The sequence below is a fragment of the Sceloporus undulatus genome, chromosome 1 (genome assembly GCF_019175285.1).
Source record: "Sceloporus undulatus isolate JIND9_A2432 ecotype Alabama chromosome 1, SceUnd_v1.1, whole genome shotgun sequence".
Lineage (NCBI taxonomy): Eukaryota > Metazoa > Chordata > Lepidosauria > Squamata > Phrynosomatidae > Sceloporus > Sceloporus undulatus.
The window spans coordinates 202,785,610-202,813,208 of record NC_056522.1 but is presented as its reverse complement, the minus strand read 5'-3'; the positions used below and the strand labels follow the sequence as shown (position 1 = coordinate 202,813,208).

Genomic DNA, 27,599 nt, shown 5'->3' with positions numbered 1-27,599 from the left:
GAAATCACAATAACAAGAAAAACAGGAGCAGGGGAACAAGCACAGAAATCTCCTCTAAAATACTGCAACATCTTCATATTTGTGGAATTACATCAAAATAATAATAAAAAAGAGGAGTGCCTTAATGCTAAGCTTTCACCGAGCCCAAATGACTCTTCCCATAGTACTGCAGAGAGACAGAAGCTGACTCTCACACATCAAGTTGTACAAATGCTGCTTTGCATTTAATCATTCTGGCACTATTTCTGCTAGGGCTGTACAAAAATAGAGAAAGGGAGGGGGGAAAAGATCAGAACACTATTGAGACTATCAAAATTCTTCATTGTTGAATCTGTTTCCCCCAATGGGATAAGGGCAAAACATCAGAACAGAAAGTATTAAACGAAAAACAAAAACAAAACAAAAAAAAAAAAACAGAAACCATTAAAAAAAAATAGAAGAAGAAGCTATGCTCACCCTAGCAGACTCTGTTAATTTGTCACTAAGGACTTACCTCCCTGGTCCCTCTCTAACTGCAGCTGTCTGTGCATACACCATCTGGCTCTCTGCTGAAATGCCACTTTTCTGACCCTGCTCTATTATGCCTGCCTTTAGTGCTTTGGTGTTTCTGATGTATCTGATTTGCAATTATAGGCAACACAAAGTGAACTTAAAATATATTAAAATAGAGCTCTTTTCAGGCATACTGAAGTAGGTGCTATGTTTGTGAATTAGATGACTCTTCCTTTTAAAATTGTCAACAAAACCAATTTGTTTTCAATCAGCATGTTTCTTAAATGCAACTCACGCTGGGCTATCATCTGCTGTCACAAGTGAGCACACACACATTCAGAAGTATACTAGCAGGCACACTTTGGATTAACAATGCCCATGACACTTTACCTCAGCTAACTGAGAAAAATCAGAAAGATGACTTTTACTCAGCAATATTAATTATCATATGAAATTGACTATGTAGGGTGCGGTCAGAAATGTAATCTTGGAAACTCAACATACAAGCTTCATTACATTAAATTATATCAGCTGAACTGCCATAAGCTACTATCATTATTTTCCGCACTAGAAATCATATCATCGAAACACAAGATCAAGAGCTGCATTTTATCTTTAACTGACAAAAGAGGAAGAACAAATTGAGAACATATTTATACATCAGCTGTGTCCATGAGGACGGGTTCCCACCCCCAAAGGTACAGGGACATAATATGTTCTCCTGTCAAAGCCCTTGTAGATGTATCAGTTACAAATGCACTATCACCCACTATGGTAGGTCAGTACCTCATGAAGTAACAGCTGTAAATGAATTCTGAATTTCATGCCCTTTCTATGGTTTCTTTGCTTATTTATTGTGAAAGGAAGCAGAGCATTTTATGATTAATCCCTTGACTGCATGAACAAAGAAAAGGCATCAGATTAGGGTTCTCTGAAGCTAGCCACTCCAATAAAGTATTCTAAGGCAACAGCCAGACAGGGCATTAGCCCAACTGTACACAGCAAAAACATTTCTGTTCACAGGATTGTAGTACACAGAAAGATTATTAAATGCTCAAATTAGATGCTAGACACCCTTCATGGAGCAGTCCATGTACCAAATGACCTTTTCACACTGTATGGGGCACTGTGAAAACAACCCTGCTCCATATGCCTTAGTTTTTTCAAGAGCTTCAGAAAAGAGCTAGTCTTCAAACCTTCTTCCTGCCCTTTTTACTTTCAATTTAACTACCATTTTAAGAAATTGTTATCTTGTTTTTAGTTTCTAATATTTTAACTGATGATTCATTGTGCTGTTTCAATTTGTAACATGGATTTTATTTTTTATTGATTTTTCTGCATAGTTTTTCATTTATTAGGACAACTAACATGTTTTAAAATAAACTCTTACAATTATTATTTCATTTTTTTCCTAATTTATATCCCATTCTCCCCCTCCCCCCACCCTGGGGACTCAAATTAAAAGTGGTACAAATAAACTCTGTATGCAAAACTCATATTCTGGCATATGAATTAACTGAGCAAAGCATGATGAACCAGTCACCACCGATTTTGCACAGACTACAAAAGAGGGGTCCCTGTTGAGATGCAAATGGATTTTAAATTTCCTGGACTTTGAAAATCTCCCTGTTGCTGCACGGCCAGAAGGAGGAGGAGTCTGCTTGCACAAAATATATCCTTCTCAGCATACCATCTTTACTAAGGACTGAAACAACATGCAGGCATATGATTAATATCTCCAATTCTTTTTTTTTTTTTCCTCCTGTTTGGTTTGTAACATCTTGCCTGTGAAGAAGCCAGTGGAGCTTCAAAAGACTGCAATAAGTATATTGTGCATTTCGGTTGGCCAATAAAGGTATCACTGATGGGTTTTTGTTCAGTCTTCACAGAGGTGATCTGACTTATTCAAATCACACAGGTCTAAAGAAAAATTGTGAAAAGTTTTATTTACCTATACTATTAAGCCATTTTATACAATCAAGTCTCCTAGTAGAAACTGCCCAAATACTTTAAAAATGATATATACAGTTGGCCCACCGCTTATGCAAGCTTGCCTTCCACGGACTTGAGCTCACACAGAAGACAAGTATCAAAAAATGATCTTCAAGCACAAAGGAAGCAATACATGAATATATACCATATATATTTAATTATAAGTCAACCTCATGTATAAGTCGTGGGTAGGCTTGGGGGCTAAAATTATGGATTTTTATATGATCCATGTAGGATAAGATGAAGGAGACAACCGGGCTAGGGAGGAGGCTTCAGGGGTCAAGCCTATGACCATATTGACCATGTATAAGTCGACCCAGGTTTTTTTGGGTCAATTTTTCGACTTATATGGTAGTCATCACCATTCTTCTTCAGTCCAAGTGAATCAAGGCAAGCAACTACCTTTAAAAAAATATGATTGACAGATAGAATACCAGAGTCACTGCTGTGATCACTGTCAGAAGAAGATTCATCCCCACTGGAGGACCCTGAGGTACCGCTGCTGCTGCTACTGCTAGCATCATCGTCTGAACCAGAGGAATCAGATTCTGAGGATGAAGATGAATCAGATGACTCTACATCTTGCTTCTGGGTCATGATGATCTTTGGTGCATTTTTCAGATGTTCACGTAGCTCATCCCTATTCAAATAAATTGAACAAGGTAAGATAATATCTGCACAGGTTGAGTCTTCCTTATCCAAAATGCTCAGGAACAGAAATGTTGAGGCCCCTCCCCCCCGATTGTCTAATATTTGCATATACTTAATGAGATATCTTGGAGATGGGAGTATCAAAGTCTAAACATGTTTCATATATGCCTTACACAAATAACATGAAGGTACAGTGGTGCCTCGGGTTACGAAAGTAATTCGTTCCGCGGCCGCTTTTGTAACCCGAAAAGCCTTCGTAAGCCGAATTGCCATAGGCGCTAATGGGGAAAAGCCGCGTTTCGTGCGAAAAAGCGCCGAAAAGCACCAAAAATTTTCTTCGTAACCCGAAAATACATTCGTAACCCGGAACAATGATTTCTAATGGGATTTTTTCGTATCCCGAAAATTTCGTAACCTGGGTATTTCGTATCCCGAGGTACCACTGTAATTATCTACATAATATTTTAAATAATTTTGTGCATACTGCACAATCAGAAAGCAAAGGTATCAACATCTCAGACACTCATGTGGACAATTTTAGATTTTGGGATATTTTTTACTTTGGAATTCTGAAGAAGGGATAGTCAAACTGTATTTGTAATAAATGTTTTATTTCATATAAAGTTCTATGCTCATTTTATCTATGTCTCTTTTTTTGGGGGGGAGGAAGACTTATTTATATGTGGCTGTCTAGAGACAGAGGAGGCAGGGCAAGCCTGGAGGAGAGGGAAATACTTGTTCTCTACCATGTAAATTATGGAGTCAGTTATTATCTGATTTCACCCTGTCCCAGAATTCCAAGAATTATTTTTATAGGTCTCTTTCTCTGTATGTATGTAAGTACATATACAACAAGCTAATTTCTCTTACGTCAGTCCACCAAGACCAATTGAAGTGAAGAAATTGATGGCAAATCTAGTATTTCTTGGATTATCCCGAGGAAGCAATCCTTCAAAGAATGGCTGCAGAGTTCTGTTACAAAACAAATATAGGAATCATACTTCAATGTATGTACATCAAAACAGCATTCTGATCCAAAGACAATGCAGAAATAACAAATGCCACATTAAATAACATTCTCTAGGAAACAAAAACAAAGTCATTCCACTGCACAATATTGACAAGTGTGGAAATCTATAATTAAACTATTGCAAATCTTACTCTTTACTGTAGTCAATAATCTCAAGTTATTCAATACATTTACACTGCTGACAGCCAACAGATATTTTGTGAATAGGCCATTACCTAGCACATCTGCCTGTGAAATCAATATTGAGAATAGCAGTAGATGTTTTACCCAAAGAATCTTAAGATCACTGACAATTGCTCATCTAAGTCTTAAAGCTAGACTGAAACATGTCTAATCATTCAGATCTTAAGATCTGGGATTTGTACTTATGTGAAATATTTAGCTACAACAAATTAGAAATTCCAGGATCCCATAGGATGGAGCCATGACAGTTAAAGCAGTATCGAACTGCATCAATTCTGTAATGTGACAGCATACAGGTTACTGGTCAAAAATACCGTTTCATTCCAGTCTGCATAATCAAATCATAATTCACTCAAATCAAAGTATTTCACAAGTGTCCAAATTTCTATACCAGTAAGTGATGGGTCCTTTTATACACTTGGCCCTCTGCATCGGTGAGGGTTCTATTCCAGATGCTGCCATGGTTAGTAAAAAGTATGGGACCTAAAGTTCCATTATTGTCAATAGATGTGTTATGTGTGCATGACCATGTTGGCATGACCATGGGCGCATGCCACCATTGACAATTATAGAACAGGGCCATCTGCAGATGCGCCAATTCTCAGATGGCTAATATGGAGGGCCAACTGTATTTGTGTCTCATATGCTGAAGCCAACAAAAGAACAATTAAGTACAAGATTATTAGATTCATCATGATTTATTGCACTAACCAAAAAAACAAGAGAGAGAGAGAGAGAGAAGAAAAGAAAAGAAAAGCTTGCATAAAGAGTTTCCACAGGATTTTTGGGAGACTTTTGAAACAAGTTTCACTATAAGAATCCAGAAGAAAGATGCAGACAGGGAACAAAGAACATAAAGTCAACAGGCATTATGGTGGGCAAAGAATGATATGGTAGTGAGAAGGGGGGGGGATGAGGTAGTCAGAGCAGCCAGCATGGTGTAGTGGTTTGAGTGTTGGATTACAACTGGAGACTATTATTATTATTATTATTATTATTATTATTATTAAACTTTATTTCTATAGCGCTGTAATTATACACAGCGCTGTACAAAGTTGGTAAAATTAGGAGTAGATAAAAGCCTGCCCAAGGCGTACATTCTAAGATAATAACAATTAAAAGAGGAATAGATAAAATTACCATCTAGAAAGGAAAAAACAGATTAAAAACATCAAATATCAAACAAATCACATCACATCAACTATTGTCAGACAGCCAGATAACAATCACAAATTCCCTGAGAACGCTAGGATTTGATTACCTGCTTGGCCATGGAAACACACTGGGAGACTCTTTCAGACCCAGAAAACCCGGTTTGTCTTAAGGCACCATAAGTCTGAAATGACCTGAAGTCACAGAACAACAATGGGCATAGAGATACCTTGATGTGCTTTCCATGACGCTGATGGGCTCAGCTCTTTCACTGCTCTTTACTTAACACAAGATCAGTAAATGTCAGCTGTTCACTGCTTAATTAAAGATGGAACTAGTATGAAATCCTCCTGTGTTACTGCTTATTCACTGTCTAGTTATAGATATGGGCAAGCCAGAAATCTAAACAACTGTGAGATAATGATAGTTGACAAGGCTTAAGGTTCTCTCCTGGGCTGGTGTTTAGAGTCTGGGATAAACCTGTTTTGGGGGGGTGAGAGGCTAAAGTTTTAGCCTGGGTTAGGTTTTCATCTGTGTTACCTTTCTTTAAGGAGACATTTCTTGTATTTTACCCTTTACCTTACTTCAGGATCCTGCAGGACAGGAACAAGGAAAATAATTTTGTCCTGTGTGTTTAATGATGAACATTATGAGATTCAAACATAAACAATGATAAAAAAAATCAGGAACCCCACATATCGGTTCTTCCCCTTTGCCATTCTACATTTAAAAGACAGAAAATCCAAAACCAGCCTATTACCTCTGAGAAATGCCAGCTAAATGAACCAAACCAAACCAAAACCAGCTGTTCTAAAATCAACAGAAAACATTAATAGGGGCAAGTCAGAGGTGATTACATCTTCCTTCCTTTCTGCACTGTTAATACTTGCGTTATGGACATGAAGTACCAGTACTAGGTTAACCATGAATTCAGTCAATTAATTAATTGGTTTTATTAACTGATTAGATCAGTCTATTAAAATTCATTCACTTAAACTAAAATGGTGTCTAAGGAAGCATGTTTAAATAAACACTATTATTGCCAACTACTTAAGTGAACTGGAGATGATAAGTGCTGTTTTAGAAGAGGCATCTTTATGCCTCCCTCACAGAACAAGGAATAATATGGGTAGGTTACTTTAAGAAACACATGTTGGCTCCTTCCTTTCATGGAAAGAATTGTAATTCAGAGAATATTTTTCATGGGAAGAATCTGGGAGATAATTTTCACCTATTCTACTTGCCATGCCATGCTACTTCCTCCACTATTCCATGCTCTGGAAGAGATTTTTATGTTCCAGACTATGGAACGATCTGCCGGATGAGATTCATCAGATTACCACCTTGGACACTTTCAAGAAGGCTATTAAGACGGATCTCTTCCAGCAGGCCTTTCCAGAATAGAACACCCTTGTTGACTTGCATCCCCCACTCTTTCCCCTTTCAACTTCCATCTCTTATCTTTATGAACCCAACCCGGACTCCACTTGAAATTTTTATCTCATTTTAGTGTATTGTATATTAGTGTGTTAACTTTTTTAAAATCTCTTTTTAGGAGTTGATTATGTTTTTATGTGAAGGGAGCGGGTGGGGAATTTTGGAATTTTTAATCTATCTCTTTTAATTGTACCAGATTTTACTGCTGTAATCCGCTTGGATTCCCTGAGATTAAGAGGAATGTAAATAAATATTATTGTTGTTGTTGTTGCTGTTGTGCCTTCAAAGTTGTTTTTGACTTATGGCAACCCTAAGGCAAACCTACCATGGGTTTTTCTTAGCAAGATATAGTCAGTGTGGTTTGCCTTTTTCTCCACCTGAGGCTGAGAATGTGTGATTTAACCAAGGTCACCCAGTGGGTTTCCAAGACAAATCCTGGTCTCCAGAGTTATAGTCCAACACTTAAATGTCTAAGGCGGGTTACACACCGCCATTTAGTACGTAATGAATACGTACTAGGGTTAGGAAGGGGCGGTGCTTCCGCACCCCCCTAACCCTAGTACATATTCTGTACGTACAATATGGCGGCGGCCGTTCCACACGGCCGCCACCATATTTACGTGTATTGGACGCTGTGCGTCTGCACGTGTTGCGGCGTCTATGACGTCGCGAGTCCGCCCCTGGCGCCTCGCAACGTCATAGAGGCGCCGCTTAAAGAAGCTCCATTTTGGAGCTTCTTTTTCGGTCCATGCGGGAGCTGCACGGTGTGGCTGCTGCGGCTCCCGCACGGAGCAGGCGGCGGCGGCGGTCTGTAACCCGCCTATATAATGCTGTCATTCTAGGTTTTCATGGCACATGGAGAAAAAAGAAATCAACACAAGTTGATCCCTCCAGTTTCCAACAGTAAGAGCATCACATTAGCAGAATTCCACTTGCAGGAACATTAGATTCAAGCCAGGGATGATGTGCTTTTCGTGTCAGAACTACTGTTCTTACTCAAATGAAAACATAACTCCAAAAAAGCAAAAACCTTCTTTTAAAATGTAAAAAATTAGTTCCAGTGACAGTTTATATTCTTATATGGGACCGCAATAATAATGTTAAGAATATGTGCAAAAACACACTCTTTATGGAAACCTAATAACATTAAGGAATCTCACAGAGGAGGCCTTGCAAAATGAATTTACATTCTGAAATTTCCACTTACTCATCCTTCAACCTTGCATTAAGATTGGGAAGGCCCATGTATTCACTAAGCTCCTGGAAAAATATTTTAACAAAAATCCTACTGGATGATGTTGTTGTTTCTTCACTCAGTGTTATGCATTCGAGGACCTATCAAAGGAAGAAATTGTAGGTCAATGCCACAAACCCCTAATTCATTACAACAATCTCTTTCCCCCCTCCTTCAATGCGTATATTTCTTTTGAACTGCGGCAAAATCATGAAAGCAAGCATTAGGGGGCTTAGAAATACTCTCACACAACAGTGAAACGTTCGGTCCTGTCTCCAAACAATTTAGCCAAATTTCTTCTATTCTAAGGTGAATCTACTTCAAAGCTCTCATGGCCTTTGTCAGTGCCAACACCAAGGCAGCACTCAGCTCTTGACCTGAATTTTAACTGAGAGCACCTCTGTCTGAAGTATTTCAAAAGAGAAAACGAGATCTTGTTTTTGTAAAACCCACATAGAGTATATACTGCAAGTCTAGAAGCATTTTCTACTTACACTCCATGGAAGAGAATCTGTGTACAAAAGATGTGCAAACATTTTGGCAACATTCCTCAACTTGTTTGTTTCCAGCCGATGTATAGTATCATACTGTTCTTTGAAAATGGCTTCGAATGATTCCATGTATTCTTTTTTCAACATACAGAAACGCTGAAAATATAGGAAAGGTGAGAGAAAAGCACATTTTAAAAAAATCCTTGAATACAGAAATGCACTGGAACTAGAGGTACAATTGATGAAAAATACTGTAGAGACTTTGCTTTGCAAAATATTTACTTGAATCCAAAGATCCTAAGACCAAAAGGAACGTATTTTTGCCTGTGTATGGGATGGAGCTTTTTTGGGAGAGAGGAACCAGGAAAATGCAACTGAGTGGGGAAAATGGTGCTGACCATTACAAAAGTGCAGAAATATTTTCATTTGCAATGTTTTTGGGAACTAAGGATCTAACTCAGCCTTCTGTGGGGGGGAAAAAAGGGGGGGGCTTTTTGTCTCCAGAAGGCTTTTGATCCAACTTTTGCTTAATTTCTTCCTCCCACAGAGATTTTTGGGCTGCATCTGCACTGCAAAAATAATTCAATTTGACATTGCTTTAACTGCCATGGTTCAATGCTATGGAATTCTGGGAAATGTAGTTTGTTGCAGCACAGAGCTCTCTGAAAGGAAGGCTAATTGACTCACAAAACTACAATTCCCAGAATTCCACAGCATTTGAGCCGTGGCAGCTAAATCTGTGTCAAACTGGATTATTTCTGCAGTGCAGATGCAGACTTGGATGGGGATGTGAAGATATGAGAGTTAGTGGAAATCAGCTCCTCCTCGCATGTGAGCAGAAGAAGCTTGCATTTGTTCCATAACATTCTTTTTAAACATAGGATATGCCCTAACAGCATTTTCAAATAAGAACTTGTTTCTATAACACTTGATAGCATGTGGAAAACTTTCAAATTTCCCATCAGTGCCTGTTACTGAAAATATGTTGAATGATCAAATATGTTATACATGATTAATACATGCATTTCTGAAAAGGAAAAAAGCCTTGATAGTCATAACTTCAATAATATGCATTTTTCCAGTTTTTTATTTGATTTTTATAATAGCCAAGATTCAAGGACTTTCACACAAGTGAACAAAATTTATCTCTTCAGGTGGTAGGCAGTGGCTCAGGATCTCCTGGTAAACTCTTCCAGAGGGTTTTACAATCCACTGAATGAATCTTTAAAACAGTGCAATCAATGTCAAATGTTTGGGTTTTTTTCTTCTAGAGACAAAAATAAGCCTGCTTACAGCTCTGTCGACTTTTCTGAATGAGCTTAAGTTAGTAATCAACATGCCATAGCTTTCAAAAATTGATGGCAAGGTGTCTTTCTCAGAAACAAAACAAAAGAAGTGGAACACATTGTTGCTAGCTTTTAAATCCTCTGACTTCCCAGCCAAAGCCTGACAGGAAGCACATCTGTTGATTATCTGGGATAACAAATGCTTCTGCTCATCCTTCCTAGTGCTCTTATATGACCCAGTTTTAACACACACAAATGATTCGTGCCAAACTACCTGCTTTGTCCTTCCTGTTACTAAAAGCTGATCCATACACTTTTGACACCTCAGAGCTGATGGACTGGAAAGCTTTGTTTGAGGCAAGAAGTGACATGAACATTGGATACCTGATGACTGATCTAATATGGCTGAGCCAGGGACGTAGCCAGGATCTGAAGAAGGGGGAGGGTCCAGACTAAGTGTCACCATTATAATGGGGCTTGGGCATGGCGGCACAGCAGCATATGCCATTCATTTTTCTAATGGAAGGGGGGTCCGGACCCCACAGACACCCCACCCCCCCGTTGGCTACATCCCTGGCTGAGCTACACATGCAAAGGTATCAGCTGGTGATGATAGTACTTTTGTACTGGCTCCTGAAAGAGATGCCTATGCATGTACCATTGATGAAGGAAGTTAACTCACCCCAGCTAGTAAACCAAAGAATTTTTCATATGTTCTCTGTTGAGCACAACAGTCAAGTATCATGTTGCACAGCTCTTTCTGTCAGGGAGAGAAAGAAGATTCTAAGAGATTGCTGTGGTTATGAACAAAACTAAAACATTATTTGATGCACCAACATACTTTGTAAAGCACTGATCTGTTGGGTTTTTTTAAAGCTCTAAATTAAAACATGCAGAGAGAAAATGCAATACATTCCAAAGGTAAAAACAGATTTAACATACTCCTTTCCACCACAAACCAAGGAAGCTGTTTCATTCTAAATTGTAATCAGTAATGGACTGGATGAGGACAAACAAATTGAAACTTAATCCAAACAAGAGGGTTCCTGGTGAACTCAAAAACAGGTCAGGGAATAGGGATTCAGCATCTGCTAGACGGTGTTACACTCCCTTTGAAGACATAGGTTCACAGCTTGGGTGTACTTCTGGTTTCAGCCCGGAACATGGATGCTCAAGTGTGAATTTTTAACCATGTTGTGAAGGGAGAAACTGGTCAAGTCTGACTGGTGCCAGCCAATCAAAACACTGGGCTTTGTTAAGTCCAGGGATAAGACTTCAGATAGGGAAAGGATGGCTTGAAGACAGGGGAAAATCTGTAATAGAGATAGGATATTTCTGGAGTGTGTAGGATGGGGATGAAATGAAAAGGATTTTAGGGACATGCAAATTATTAAATAGTTGAGGGGTTAATGAGTGATCTATATGTGCAATAAACTTATACCAGTTAATTCTTTTATACAACTGTGTCTGGCTATTCCTATTACATTTGATAGAAAGTTTGATCATGCTTACTACAGTAAACCCTCAAAACAACCCATCCAATGGTCCACATAGGGACCACCTTGAGACCCAAGTACTCCATTCAGGGATTAAGAGAGGGCAAGGGACAAGGATAAGTGACAGGAGTCCAAGAGACAGCCTGGAGAGGATACTGCTCACATATGTGTTTTTATAATTTGTTGTAAGCTGCTTTGAATCCCAAACTGGAGAAAAGGCAGGATAGATATAATAATGATAATAATAATAGGCATAAACCCATTCCAAATGCACCAAGTCACTCTGCACTACTTTCAAAATAGAAAATTATTCTAGCAGGGATTTTCAAATGTTGTACTTCCTGGCCAGAAAAGTATGGGATCAAGTTTTTTTTTTACAATTTTTCCTGCTTCTATATACGCCACATCAAAACAACTCCATTCACCACAATGTATGATTGGGCACAAGTGACCATAATCATGATTCTATATTTAACAAGACAAAAGCATTCCAGCAGAAAAAAAAAGAGGAGTGGTTTCTTCTGCAGGTGAGATAGGTTAACTGTCAATTTCTTAACAATATTTTACACCTAATGCATGGTTTAATATGTGAGAACATATATTAACTCTTTATATTGTTCTGTTACTGTAATGTTGCAGATGATCAATTTTCATATAATAAAAAGGGCAAAGTGCTGATGCTGTTGTAAATGAAGTCAGCAGAATCTGAACAACAAATTACTTTTTGAACTCTTAATTGCAGTTGCAACATTATAATAACCCCTATAGGTTAAAGTAATTAAATATTTTAACATTTCAATTAAATATGCACAAGAAAACAGATTTGCCTATACAGACAGCCTTCATAGCTTCATGAAACAAGAGCAGCTTAAATGTTTCTGTTTCCTCAAGTAAGCAATAAAATGCTTTCAATTATTTTGCATGACAATGTGATAGAACTCACACAGTCATTCTAGTAGCAAACTACAGGTTTAAATGGTAGAGAGCAGAGGTATAGCTGTGTTTATTTGGAATGTCTGTATGCAAAGGGATCTTGCAGCATCTTTAAAACTAAATGTGTGAAAGAAGTTGTAGCATGAGCTTTCATAGACACCTCAAATGTGCTGCAAGATACCTTTGCATGCAAAGGTGGATCTCCTATTACTTTTGCGATTTTTTCCCCTCCTAATTCTACAGAGATATTATAAAGTTACTGGTAGGTTCTGTTTGCAGTCTTCCATAGAAAGAAAAAAGGTTATGTTGTAACAAGCGCTTAATCAAGCTTAGAGGTTATACATTTAAGCATGTTTATTTATGTTTCTTCAATGCTTCCTTTGCTGTTGTTGTTAACTGATCTTGAGTCAACCATGAGTAAAGGCAAATCTGTGGATGAGACATCTTCAAAACCACCCATTTCAAAACCTCCACAGCTCTGCTTAGGTCCTATAGATTCAGGGCCATGATCTCTCTGACTGAGTCTATCCATCTACTGTGCAATGTGCCTCTGTTTTTACTACCTACCTTTCCTAGCATTATTGTTTTTTTCCACTGAGTCATGCCTTCTCATGATGTGACTAAAGTACAATAGCCCTCAGTTTTGTCATCTTGGCTTCGAGAGAGCTTTCAGGCTTGATCTGCTCAAGGACCCATTTGCTTGTCTTTTGGGCTGTCTTTTGTTTGTCTTTTTGCTTTGCAAATTGGTTTGAAGCAGTTTAAATGACCCTGGTTTGCTCTTGAATCGAATCACTGAAGCGATTCAGAAAGAGGCCATACACTAGACCCATTTAACTTCTTTTTGATGCTGATTCCCCCCCCCCCTGCATCTTTTTAAATAAATCGATTCTTCACAAGTGTGAACCAGATGTGGATTGGAATCGATTTCAAGAATCGAATTCATGAATCGATTCAGTGTCACTGTGAATGCGATGTGGATCAGAATCGATTTACTATGATGTGATAAGAGGTTGCCGGGTGGGGAAGCGGAAATTAACAATCTGTGTCCACCCACCATTCGACCCTTGAATGGATGTACATAAATGCGATTACACTGATGGACAGAGGGGGAAAATCCCACTGAAAATGCTTCAAATTGAACCGATTAATTTGCCAATATGAACTACAAGTAGGTTATTTTGAGAGACTCCCGCAGGAAATGGTTTAAACTGAATTGATTCATTTGTCAATGTGAACCACAAATGGTTTACTTTATTTTTCAACAAGAAAAGGTGATCGGGGCAAATGTAGTGTGAACCACGCTCTGCTGCTGAATCAATCCATCAATTCATATCGCAGAGTTATTTGTAAGTGGGAATGAGGTCCACAGTATCCTCAGCACTCTTCTCCTGTACCACATCTCAAACGAATTAATTTTCTTCTTATCTGCTCTTGCATCTGTATATAGTGACAGAGAATACGATGCCTTGTCACAATTCTGACTTCAGTGCTCAGTTGTATATTTTTATTCTTTAGGATCGTTTCTAGTTCTTTCATAGCTGCCCATCCCATTCCTTGTCTTTGTCCGATTTTCTAACTACGGTCTCCTTCCTGATCAATGCTTGATGTAAGGTACAGGAACTCTTTTACTATTTCTATTTCCTCACTGTCTAGGCTAAATTTATGTAGATCCTCAGTGGTGATTATTTTTGTTTTCTTTATGTTCAGCATTAAGTCTGCCTTTGCACTTTCTTCTTTAATTTTTTTTAGTAATTGTTCCAAGTCTCTGATATTTTTCGCTAGTTGTATGGTGTCATCCACAGAGGACTTAGACTGTTGATATGCCTTCCTCCTACCTTTCCCCCTTCTGATCCTAAACCTGCTCTTCATATGATATTTTCTGCATATAAGTTGAACAAATATGGTGATACAACACAGCCTTGCCTGATTCCTTTGCCAAGTAGGAACCATTCTGTGTCTCCATAGTCTGTTCTAACAGTAACTTATTAGGACTATCAGATGTGGTGGCACTCCCATGTCTTTAAGGGCATTCTATAGCCTTACATGATCTATGCAATCAAAGGCTGATTTTCTTTTGTAGTTCCTTCGTGCACTCCATTAGCCATCATATGTTTGTAATGTGGTCCCTAGTACCTCTTCCCTTCTTGAACCCTGCTTGCACCTCTTGGATTTCTCTCTTCATATATGATTTGAGTCTATGCTGAAGAATTTTGAACATAATTTTTCTTGAGTCCGAAATTAATGCTATGGTCCTATAGTTGCTGCAGTCTTTTGTGTCTCCTTTTTTGTGGTTGGGGATCTACATTGATCATTCCCAGTCTGTTGGAATCTTCCAGATACAACATCTCTAAAGAAGCAAAGTTCCTGACCTTCCTGCCATGGCTGATAGAAAGGGAACCAACCATAGGAGCTTAGGCTTCATCTTTCTAGACTCTACCCTTTTGTGAAGATACCTTCTCACTTCTCAGCTTTAACCATCATTAATGCTAACCAGGATTATTCTTAAACCAGATTCTGTAAACCAGATTTTAGGGTTATAGCAAAAACTCTAGTTCATGTTAACAATGGTTAACCCTGGTATGGAGATTACTCTGGCAAACAGGTATTGGTCTTGAAGGAAGTGCAGTCAAGGAGGGATCATGTACTGCTGTCAATTGCTTTTTAATGTCTCAGAGAGCACACCATATACTTCAGCCAAACAATTAAAACCCCTTTTCAATAAAACAAATGTTTCATCATCTTAATTCAACAGCTAATGAAGAAACATTATCAGAAACAAGCAATGAAGTTGCAAGAGCTGTAGACTAAAAGCTGAAAGTGCAGAATATTTTACAAATGCAGATACTTTTGTCATTTCTACTTTTTCCCCATTCAAGTTTTATTCTAGAGCCACCACCATCTGGTTCTGTTTAACCCACAGCAGTTTACTACCAGATCACTACTTTCTCTTAGTCAGTATCAGGGATGCTTCCCAGATTAAAAGCAAACAGCAGTGTCAACATCTGGTTTCTGGGTAATGCATGCTAGCCTGCTGCCTCTGGGACTCTCATGTGATTATTTCTGCTGATCATTATTTTCCAATATTTTGTTCATTTAAATACATTTTTCTTCTTCTACAGTCTGATTTTATGTTCTAGACAAACTGGTAGAAAATGGAACTGAGGTGTCACTCATTTCCTCACAACTTTAAGGGTTGTATTCACCTTTTGCCTTCCACCAACAAAAGGTTCCTTCTGTCCAGGGAAGGCTTTTGATCCAGTGAAAGAGTTGCAATAGAGGGAAGAGAAGGAGAAAGAGACTCATCTTATGGTGCCACCACCTACACTGTTCTGAAGACCCCAAACTTTCTAGAATAGTCTACCCAAAGCTAGAATGGGTTGCTAAGCTGCCTGTCCTGCTTATGTCTGTGGGATACAACCCTTTAAGTATAAAAGGCTTGGGGTACATGTGGACATTGTTATACCTTGCCACATCTCTGCCAAAAAAGGCTTTGAATTATTTAAGCAGCAACAACAAAATAGACTAAGTGTAAGCTATATCAACTTAGGGCTGCCTACAAGATTCAGACATATACATATCAGATACTTACTTGTTTTTTTTCTTCACTATATTCAACTAATGCTAGGATCACAATACAATACACTATACAAACACGAAATCATGCCAGCTCTCTTGCTACAGAACAGAATTGAATACCAACAAAACAAAAATGAAATACAAACACAAACAGTAGGTCTTCTGTATCCACTCTCTCCTTCAGACTACACAAATGAATGAAGTATTCAAACCTTAGAGGGCCTACATAACTGAGAGGCATTTGATCCCATTTGAACTTGGAAGGTAAGCAGGGTTACCAAATACTGGTTAGTATTTGAATTGGGAGACTGCCAACAAATACCATGTACTGTAGGCTATATTTGAGAGGAAGCAACTGGTAAACCACCTCTTGAGTAGTCTTGGTCTAATAAAACCTTATGAAATTCATGGGGCCACCATAAGTTGACAGGTGATTTGAAGGTGCGCACGCGCACACACACACACAGAGAGAGAGAGAGAGAAATCTTAAACCTACAAATTCTACGAATTCAAGTAGACAACTGAAAAAACTTCCATGAGGAAATAAGTGAAAACATTTTTATTTTACTAGGTAACCATTATGCTTGAAACCAAAGAAACTACATCTGCAACAAAATTTAAAAATAACAAAACCATGTGATATAAGTGGAACTGGAAGACATGAAAGAAGAACTGTCACAACAGAGGTGTCACATAAATGTGCAATACTGCAGAGTGGCCAATTTTTGCACAGCTTAGAAAATGAAGGTTATGGGAATCAGAAGCACAAGATTCACACTCATGTGTGCTCTACCCTCACAGCCTGTTTCATTGTATGAACAATAGATTAAATCAGAATTGTAAATCATGTTGTTATGGGTTGTGTTTCTGATGTTCTCAGGTGTCTCCAGACCCCCCTCCCTCCAAACAATAAATGAACTTATGTTTTTGGGGGCTTGGTGTCACCTGCTGGTGGGTTCTATGAGCAGAAAATTAGCCTCCAGACCTTGCCAACCCAAGTTTAAATCAACCAGCTTTTCCTGTTTGGGGAAAAAATAGCCCCTTTATTAGTAGAAAAAGTGGGAGTGTCATTCATCTTCTCCTCACAGGCAGGTGCAGGAACAGAGGAATGGAAGAGTACAGTAATCGGTATGGAATGGCAAAGCAGTAATTGGTATGCCTCCAATTCATAAAAGATACAAAATCAGCTTCTCCTTCCACACAATGCACATGGAAACCATCCCACAACAAATTTTCCTTCAGTCCCAAAACTGATGTGCAAACGATTTCCCATGACACACTCTCTGCAATGCTAGAAATTTGGGGACTGATGGAAATTTTCTTTCAAGGGACAGAGTGATTGTGTGTGTGTGGTTGTTTTTTTTTTTGGGGGGGGGGGGAGATGCCTTCATCACAGCACCACAAGGCATTCCCCGCTGACATGGTTGTCAAGTTGTGTTGCACCATAGGGGGCGGTGCTAATCTCCATTACTAAGCCAAAGAGCCAGCGTTGTCAGAGACTACTCTGTGATCATGTGGCCAGCATGATTGCACAAAATGCTGTTTACCTTCCCACCGGAGTGGTATCCATTTATCTGCTTGCATTTGCATGCTTTCGAACTGCTAGGATGGCAGAAGCTAGGACTAGTGATGCGAGCTCACTCCATCATGCTGCACCTGGGGCTCGAACTGCCAACCTGCCGATCTTGCAATCAACAGAGTCAGTGCCTTAACCACTTGAGCCACCACATCCCATAGTTATACCCCCTTTCTTATCCTAGCAGGAGGATAGCAAAAATATGCATATGCATCCAAAGAGAGAGTTTAAAAGACCTCTGTCTTTCATTATTTTTGCTTTTGCCAGACTGTTTAATAATAGTGTCAGAAAAAAAAACACAATACAGCTTTCAGGAAGTATTTTCTTTTGGTCTCAAAATAGAATTGCCTGGCCTCAATGTTTTTCATCTGTTACACAACCACCATCTCAGCAGAGCAAACATTTTTACACACAACAACAACATGGCATTATTTTTCATCATTCTATTTTGAGGGCTCATTACTGGTATGAAGGAAATTCAACAACATTAACTTCTACTTGTTTTTTTTAAAAAAATAAAGATGAAGCTCTAATGATAGTTTAACTGATTTACTATATATTAGCCAATAGGATATGCCATATGACACTGTCAATATCTGATTGGAAAAAAGTGATGTTTCTAGAAATAGAAGGAAGAGAGAGGAATTAGAGAGAATTACCGTTTGGCTTTCAGGAAAATCCATCTTCAGCAATTTGTGAGCACATTCTTCAAAGTCTAAACTGCAAAAGGCAAAAAAAGATATCCAGAATTGACTTGTGACCATAATAGCTTAAAACACTTCTGTGCTGACAATGCTAATACTGTATCTGCATTAAAAAAATGAAAACTTGTGGGCCTGAAATAGACTTTGCTTATAAAAACCCAGCAACTTCAAACAATGCTGATTTAAGCTACTCTTCCAGACAAAGAGGAATTAAGTCAACTACTCATCCATATTTTCAATGTGAGAATTTATTCAAGGAGTATCCTAAATCCTCCACAGCACTCCACTTAGATTTCCACCTATGCCCTGCTCACTTATCTGACGTAAGACAAGCAGATCCTTGCTGCTCTGTGAACTTTAGATCCAGTGGAGTAAGCAAGCTAACACAGGCCCATTTGAAAGAAGTTAATGAAAAAGAAAAAGTGGATAAATCAATACTGTCTCTGCAGTGAATTGAAAATCTACCACTGCTGTTTTTGACTTTTTTGACATTTCATTAAAGAGTATAAAGAATTAAACAGACTTTTTACAAAATTCTAGTTAAAAACAATTCAAGTTAAAAACAAGTTTTAGCCATTTCACATTATTATATGAGCTATGGCCAAAACTAATAGATTTTCAGACAGACTAAAAACAAGATGACTCCCATGCATGAGTCATCACTACAACACCATGTTAAACAGAAATGTACTGAGCGTAGTAACTAAACAAATGAGAACATTATATGATCATCTGAAAAGTTGCTTCAAAAGGTCCTCCCATAGAAAGTACTGACGTATGTTATAAAGAGGACAATTTAAAACATGCCGTTAATTATCAGTTTCTTTTACCCAAGCAAGCCTCTTTCCTCATTCTGTGTCATGTCTTTCCTATGCTCTTACAGTCAGACAAGAACTGCATGCATCCTGTTTTATTTTCTTCACATAAAGCAATTGTATGAACTTTGGCCATCTTAAACTCCCAGAAGACCCACTGGACACAAGCAATGGCAAAGGATAATGGGATTATTGCAGTCTGAGACTTCTGAAAAGTGTTTACCCCAGCCTAGAGATTCTTTTAAAACAAACAAGCAAACAAATAGCATTCTCAAGAATGAATAGAGAGCAATGCTGCACCCAAAGATTCAGATCCAAGAATTCTGGAACCAAATCTCTCAAAATAAATGTCCTAGTCTGCCAAAGTATTTACAGCCCTAGGTCAAGGACATTGTACTTTAACACAGAATAATATTTATTTATTATTGAATTTATAGCCCATCCTTCTCCCAAGATTTCATTTTACCTCGATTGAATTGCAAGGTAAATTGTTCGCCGAAAGGAGACCAAGTTAACTTCTGTTTTATCATGGATGGTCACTTTTTGTCCTTTAAGAGTGAGAAGGAACAAGGCATGGAATTAGCATTCAGAATCAATACATTATTTCAAAGCATCACTAACATATCATTTAAACTGCAATACCCTGTAAATAAATTATTCCATAAGCAATAAGTGCAATGGGTTGTTTCCAGTGGAGGTTTTACTTGCACAAGTGGATAACCAAGTTCTGCTAATCTTTCTTAACCCACCTCAGTCCACTATGACTGCATCTGCACTGCAGAAATAATCCAGTTTGAAACCACTTTAAGTGCAATGGCTCAGTATTATGGAATTCTAAGAACTGTAGTTTGATGTGGCACCAGAGCTCTCTGGTGAAGAAGGCTATATGCCTCACAAAAATACAATTCCATAGCATTCAGCCATGACAGCTAAAGTGGTGTCAAACTGCATTTAATCTACAGTGCGGATGCAGTCTATGTCTCCTAAAATCTTGCTCCTGAAGTCTGGGAAGAGTATAGAATATAGTATGCAGGATGGATGCTTTGAGATTTATCAGCATAAGCACTTTTCCTAGAGCAAAGCCACCAATTGATACAGCCCAGTATTTAGATAACTTCAAGTTACAAAAAAAAGTACTAAAGGACTGTAGCACAACAAAGAAGCTGGTTCTGTGTTAACAAGTCACAAGAGCATTTCTGTTTGTGTGCGTGCACACTTGTGCTTGTTTTTGCTTCTACCTATAAGGATGCCAGGGATCTATAAGCAGAACACTATGTCTTACTGACCAATCATGGAATTAAGACCTAAACCAGCTGCTTTAAAATGAATTCATGTCCCGTTTCTTGTGGGAATGGCTGCCAGAATTTTTGTATGAATAATGCAAGTGATGACAGATTCTGTAACTCCCATTTTTAATTGCTATCTGCTTAGAAACAGAAATTTATTTTCCTCTCCCAAGAGCACTGCTAAAAGAACAGTGTCACTTGAAAGGTTTTGCAAATGCTGAGAACCAATGTTAAAGCCTTGCACTCCTGTCCAGCTACTAACCCACTAAGTTTAACATTTTAGATTTCACTATTAAGGGGAATAATCTAAGAGAAATCATAATTCTACTCATCTCAATAGATCTCAAAACCTGCTTCTGCTTATCTTTGGGTAGATTATGCTCAAAGATATATTCATGGAGGCTAGAAAGAGAAAGGGAGCACGATACAGCACAGCACTTTATTGTAAAATGCCTGCTGAGATTATACTGAGAAAATTAATCCTCAAATGGAAAGGAAACTGAACAAGCCTGATATGATTCTGAGCAAAAACCTCAGTGTGCATATTTCTGTATGAAGACACAAGCAGATGGTAGAGAGGAGAATTACTTCTGAAATTCTGAAGTCTAGCATTAAAAAAAGTTAAGAGAGTCTGAATGTGTAGGAAGCAATGGATCTTTCTTTCTCTAGCATCAGCCTCCACATCAAAGGGCAAACAACGTTTGAAGTGAAAATTGTAACACAACACCAAATCCTTCTGACTTTTTAAAAAAAAAATCTGTCTGGGCATCTCTAATGTAGTTTTTTGGACCCAGATTTAAGCAAATGTATTGATGTATTTTATTCAGACACTATTAGAAATTCCTTGACTTCAAATAGCAAGGGCAACCAAGTGTCATATTAATATACTACATTCAGCTTTGCGGTTGCTAATGAATCAACACATAAATAATGTCTTTTTGAGACCAATACAAAAAGCACCCACTAATTTACATAATGACTTAATCTAACAGCACAATCAATGTGAGGGCCATTTTTAATATAAACAAATGTTTAATATAAACATCTGTCATTGCCCATCAACATGGAACTTCCACAGCTTGCAAAAGACCATAAAACCATTTCCTACATTGCATCCTTACCATCTTCGTCTTCTTCCTTATCCTCCTCTTCCTCCTCATCTTCCTCTTCTTCACTGCTTCCAGCATCTTCAGCAGATTCTGAGTTGCTGTCACCTTCATCAAGAATTTCTACAGCAGAACAAAATTTAAGGAAACAATGAGATTAGGTTTCATTTGGCCTGTGTAGAAGACTTTCAGAAGCAGAAGCCCACATACTGGGAAGGCTTCAGAACTAAAACTAGAAATATTGTAGTCTTCAGGTGGAATCCTCTGTTTCTTCACTTGAAACAACACCCAGTGAACTCAGTAAGACTTCCTTCTGAGAATACACACAAAGGACTGTACTATTCCCCATAAAAACAACTGGATGTGGGACTCTAATGTGTAAGTAGTATTTTCAATTTTGTAACTGGATTATTTTAAAAGGAAAAAATGCAAACTAGTGAAGTATGTTCTCACTTTTGACAAAGGGGTCATGTAGACGGGCCCAAAGGAGTGGCATGAGGCTGCTCTGGTGTCGATCATGCCAGGACCATGGTGATCATATGGGCCCACTTCTGATGCAGGCCACCGCCATGGTGCCAAACTGGGCTACTGGCAGGAACAGATTACATCTGCTTCTTTTTGGCGCAGTTCTTTTCGTTGGCGCAGCCTCGATGCAGCTTCAGGCTGTATTCAGGTTGTGCATTGTGTAAATGACATGCCCCCAAAGCAGCCTGAAGCTGCATCATTTTGCCAGTCTGTTTCATGTCTAAAAGAAAAACCAGGCTGCTTTCTGAAGTACTTGTGTAAGATGAATGAACGATGAAGTTGCCTGCTTTTGCCTTCCACATAAAGGGGTTCTGATATACCCAAAAGGTTAGCTTACACAGTACTTATGGGTTTCATTAGGAGGCCATCTGTCCAAAACCAGTAAAATTTGACCTACACACCTTTTTTAAGAGCTTTGTACTTCTCTTCATTCTCCATAAAATCAGGATCCATCTTGAACACATCTTCAGGAAAAAGATATAAAAAAATTACCAACAGTATAGCAGAGTCTTTAACCAAAAAAATCAGTACTACAGACTGACAAGTTCTGTTCAGTGTTATACTTACTGAGAACATCATCTGGATTGTAGTCATCTTCCAAAGGCAGCATATGGGTGAACTGATCCTCCTCCTCAACAAGATCTAGTCCATCTGGAATTATTGGATGATCTTTGAACCCATCTTTACGAACAGCAAACATGACTTCTATCATGTACTGAACTCGCTTGTCAGTTTCTGATTCATGCAGAACATGACGGAGGCGGTCAAAAATGGCTGCGATTAAAAAACAGAAGCAAGGGGAAGGTCAGGTGAGCTTTTGACAGGCTGGGAGGAAAGGGGCTTTTAAACAGACTGGTGATGAAATTTTAATTCAATGGTGCTTTAATATCACAATTATGCTTAACTTGGCCTATTCTTATCTTTAACTCTTTTTAACCTAGTTGGGAGCTTCCTTGAACTCATTTTGGTAAGAAAGACAGCACATAAATCAAATAAATGAATAAATAAATAAGTACATTTGGTATACCCATAGGAAGCAAGAAAGAAATGTTTCTGCAAAATATACATACCATTAACACCTCTAGGAGACACTTCAGTCAACTTGAGGCCACATTCTTTTAGAAACCCAATAGCCACTTCAATACTGTCATCTGTAGGTCTTTCCAGAAGCAATGTCAACATTTCCAAACATAAAACTTCATGAGCCTTACAGGAAGAATAAAACAAAGATTCTTGTTAAACAAAACAACACAAAATTTCCCTGATTATGTATATTTCACATATATCTTTAAGGTAAATGACAAAAACAAAACCCGGTACTATTTCAAAACTAGAAACAAGCAGTGTTTGGGACACATTGTTCTCAAAAAGCAGTCCCACCTCCACCATCTGTAGCTCAGGGAAGTTTGAAGAGCAGTTTAGGTTAAGCAATTTATGGTTCCAAGTGGGGCCCAGAGGACATATCTGAAGTACCTCTCTTGACATTTCAACTGCTGGCAATATAACCAGACCAAAGGTTTGAAGTGAAGCTCAAAAGTCATTAGCAATGGCTCTGTCCATAGAGATATTTTAATATGAACCGCTTTAAGGGAAAAAGGCTCCTTCTGAGTCAACTTCTGAGGAAAGAACTTTGGCACAACGCTTCACTATTCACATGAAGCTCAACAGCAGGTCTAGCCCTCTGGGTGGTTTGGGCCTCCGACTCTTGGAAACCTCAGCCAGCACAACCAATGAACCGTGGAGACTGTAGTTCAAAACATCTGAACAGCCAAGATCCCCCATCCCTGGTTAAGAGGCCCCATGTTTTAATTGAAGAGAAGTGAGAGATTGGGGGGGGGGGGGGTTGCACACAGCAATAGGGGAATTGCCTTAAGAATCCAAGGCCAGATGACAGTCCCAATGGGGATATTAAAAACCCTGTCTCCAGCTAGCTGCCTATTTTCTTCTAAAGTGTGACTATTTGCTGGTGTAAAAGAGTAGGTTGATCGCTGCCTACATTGTGTAAGCCAAAAATAGCTTTAGTGAATTGGGCTTATTATAAACCAAGAATGGATGATATTAACACCTCCTGCCTACAAATATTAGCTCAGAAGCCTAGACAAGTAAATAGACATAAATTACAGCTCATTTTTGAGAAGCACATTTCAATTCTGTGGCACTAGGAGATAAAGTTAATGAAATTCACTCCTTTGAAAAATGAGGTTTGCAATTCAAATAAGCAAAAAAATATAAGGTATTAGACATCTTCATTAGGAAACAAATCACTAACAGATGCACTTTCTACTATACAACTTGAATGTATTTGGCAAATTATTTTAAAGCATAAGGCTTAAGCCTCATATGTTCCCATTCCGATTCTACAAGGTCCAACTCTTATTCAAACTAATAAGCAGGTAAATTTATGTCATGTATGTATGTATTTTTATGTAAGTATGTATGCCATCTAGGTGGAGAAATAGTAACAGAACTGCATTCTTTAAATGACACCCACAAAACCTTATTGCTTGAGCATATGAAGGCAAATTTCCATTAGACATCCTTTAATATCAAAAGCTACATTGACTACAGATACACTATTTATAATTCAGAATATCTTACCACATTTTGATTCATGAGATGTGCAACAAACTTCGAAGCTGTCAGGCAAAGTTGCTGAAAATAGATAGGTAGACAAATAAATAAATAAACAAACTACCTCAATGTGTATATTCCTTTCAATTTGCTTGTTTGTATACCCTTACACTATTCCAAGGGCTCTAAGTGACTTGAATAAACCATTTATCATTTTTGGTTAAACTTTTGTGCGGGATGACATCTTTCAGTATTCCTTCTTCCCTAGGCCAGTCGGTTCGATCGAGACTTGGTCACATTTCAAGTAAACTCACTGGAATCAATGGGGCTTCAGTTAGTTATGACTTATACGTGTCTTAATGGGTATAACTCTAATTATGAGGAAGTTTGAGTATGATATAGCGATGTTATTGGGCCATGCATTTAAATAGGATACAATGTGCATTATACATTGGATCAAGAGAATTCATTTCTCTCTTGCAAGCAAATGATTACTTTTGTAATGAAAAAATTATGAAGATTTGGCAGAAGCAGACTGCCTCAGGGAATTCACTATGCAATATGTTCATGAGGCACAAAGTGCTAGGCAAACACCTGTTGCAATGGAGTTAAGCACAGAATTCGCTGAACTTTTAAGTGATGCAGTGTTGCTGACTTTTTCATCACCCACAATTCATTCACAAACCATTTTAAAGAAGAAAAAAAAACTTATCTACACAAGTGTTGTGATGAAAGCATAAGTTGGAATGTTCTGAAGAACACTTTAATTTTTCGTGGTTATCAGAATGAAGTCAGTTGCAATCTTTTCACAGAGGGATGCTTCCACAACATTTTACCAGGCAGTTATTTAAAAGAAAGTCAAATTTAATGCATGATTTTAGAATATTGTTTTAAATTGCACTTTTTCCAAATGATTCCAAATAACTATGTAAGACAAAATGGGGGAACCCTATTTGTACCAAGGGCAATTGATCCACAGGAAAAACCGATACGGGAGCAAAGCCAATGGTGTGTGGACCCAAACGCAGAATGTTTGCTTGTTTGTTTGTTTCATTTATATCCTGCTTTTCTCCCCAGAGAGACCCAAGGCGGCTCACAGATAAAACCTTTAAAATTATTATAAAATTCAAACAGTTAAAATGTCTATATATAAAATCACATTATATATACACACACACACACACAATAAAATATAATATAAAATCACATAAAATATACTCAAGTATATATAAGAACATGAGAAGATGTATTTTCTAACAATGATGTACCTCAAACAACTGTTATGAAGACAATAAGAGCTGTAAAAACAATATAAGTTGTTAGCCTGATTTACCTGTTTACTCAAAGAAGCTTATTTACAATGATCTCCCTCACTATATTCCACTGTGCTCTGTTCCTAGCCTTTGCAGTGCCTCTTGTGTCATCATCACCACTGGAATATGACCTCTGTATCTCCACAGTCATTAGATGCATGATAGTCCTCATGCCAAAGCTATCCCCCACTAGGGGCAACCATCAAGCTTGCACTCTGAATATTACCCACAAGCCAAGGGGTCTTCCATCCCTCCAGGGCTGGGCCCTCAACACCAGCCCCCTCCCTGCTCCAGACTGCCTCCACTCCTCTCGCTCACTGTACAAGATACACAACTGAAGAAATCTGGTATAGTGTATTCCAGACCTTGCCTGCACTAGTGAATCCAGAGTAGAGCTGCAGAAAGCAGACTTAAGTATACAGAATATATCGTATATACTTGACAAAAAGGTGAAAAAGTATTTGCCCCTGAAATCCTGGGTCGACTTACATACAGGTCAATATGGTAATACTGCTTAGAAAGGTCCTGAAAGAATGATTGCCCTGATGCCCCACTCTTCCTGCCTTGGCAGTGATCTCTGAAAGACCTGCGGAGGCAGGGTGTGTGTGTGTGTGTGTGTGTGTGTGAGAGAGAGAGAGAGAGAGAGAGAGAGAGAGGTGGATTCTCTTCTCAATCAGATGTTAAAACCTTCTCCTCCAGTACCAGGAAAGTGGTGTTTTCCTTTTGTCTATTACATCCCTTGTTACATGCCCCTAAGTTTTACCCTTGAAGAGTCATATCAAAATTCATGATTTCAGCCCTAAAACCTTCCCTCAACACAAGGTTGACTTGTATACAAGTATATATGGTATGTAAACTTAACTCCAGTTCTGTTAGGCTGTTCTCTTCAAGTGTGATGAAACAGTTTCAAAAAACGCTCTTTGTGGAGCGAACAGTTAACTTATTGCCTTTTTACCGAATTAGATTTTTTTTACAATTTGAAAAACTGAACAATGAAAACTTTTCTTTGTCTGTTTCCTACAACGTTGATAACTTCTGTTTTACACTCTTTCTACCTAGCTTCCAAACTGATAAAAAAAAGTTTTTAAAAAGTTGGTATGTTAAAAGTTCAGTAGCTTGTTGCGCCTTCTGTAACCTAAAGGTCAGTTTGTAATTACTTTGAATAAAATTAAGGTGTTTTAACTTTTAAATTTAATAAATACAGCAACAGTGTAGCTTTATAAGTTAAGTCAGCATAATGCACTGTATGTTGTTGTATGTAATGGAAACAATTCAGTTTTTCATATAACCGGGGGGGGGGGGGGGATTTCCTACCTCTGGCTTCAAAATTGCCAGAAATTGTGGTGATAACTTAAGGTGCATCCAGCTCCTAAACATATTAATGTGGAAATAAATCTCACTGAATACAATGGCATTTCCTCATAGCAGTATTTGAGATATGAGCTAGAGATATAAGCACAATAAATCTTACCCTATCACTTTGCACAGTATCTTTTCTCACATACCTTATCATTCCTTCTGTACCCTTTGCGAAAATTCAAAATGAGCCTCTTGAGAATCAGTTCTCCAATATTTGGAAACTTTGAATTGATGATTGCTACAACTGCTGCATAAACATGAGTGAAGATTGGTGAGGCACTCTGGGCTTGCAGAATTGATCTCGACAGTAATCCCCTGTAAATGAGAATACAGACATGAAGTACTTTTTCAGGAAAATAAAAGAAGCATACTGGTCAAATCCACTTAAAAG

At 38.3% G+C, this 27,599-nt stretch overlaps 1 protein-coding gene across 1 annotated transcript in view; it reads right to left on the bottom strand.

Annotated features, from left to right (window-relative positions):
* Positions 1–27,599, bottom strand: part of CWC22 (CWC22 spliceosome associated protein homolog) — a 36,933-nt gene that overhangs the window by 2,345 nt on the left and 6,989 nt on the right. The window contains exons 6-18 of the mRNA XM_042458348.1: positions 27,355–27,523; positions 24,564–24,617; positions 23,036–23,171; positions 22,533–22,739; positions 22,367–22,429; positions 21,456–21,563; positions 19,515–19,596; positions 18,189–18,249; positions 10,631–10,708; positions 8,666–8,818; positions 8,145–8,272; positions 4,006–4,107; positions 2,919–3,124 (exon numbers count right to left, since the gene is read on the bottom strand). Of these exons, the coding sequence (XP_042314282.1) occupies positions 2,919–3,124; positions 4,006–4,107; positions 8,145–8,272; positions 8,666–8,818; positions 10,631–10,708; positions 18,189–18,249; positions 19,515–19,596; positions 21,456–21,563; positions 22,367–22,429; positions 22,533–22,739; positions 23,036–23,171; positions 24,564–24,617; positions 27,355–27,523 (1,547 nt within the window). The remainder of the gene's footprint in view (positions 1–2,918; positions 3,125–4,005; positions 4,108–8,144; positions 8,273–8,665; positions 8,819–10,630; positions 10,709–18,188; positions 18,250–19,514; positions 19,597–21,455; positions 21,564–22,366; positions 22,430–22,532; positions 22,740–23,035; positions 23,172–24,563; positions 24,618–27,354; positions 27,524–27,599) is intronic.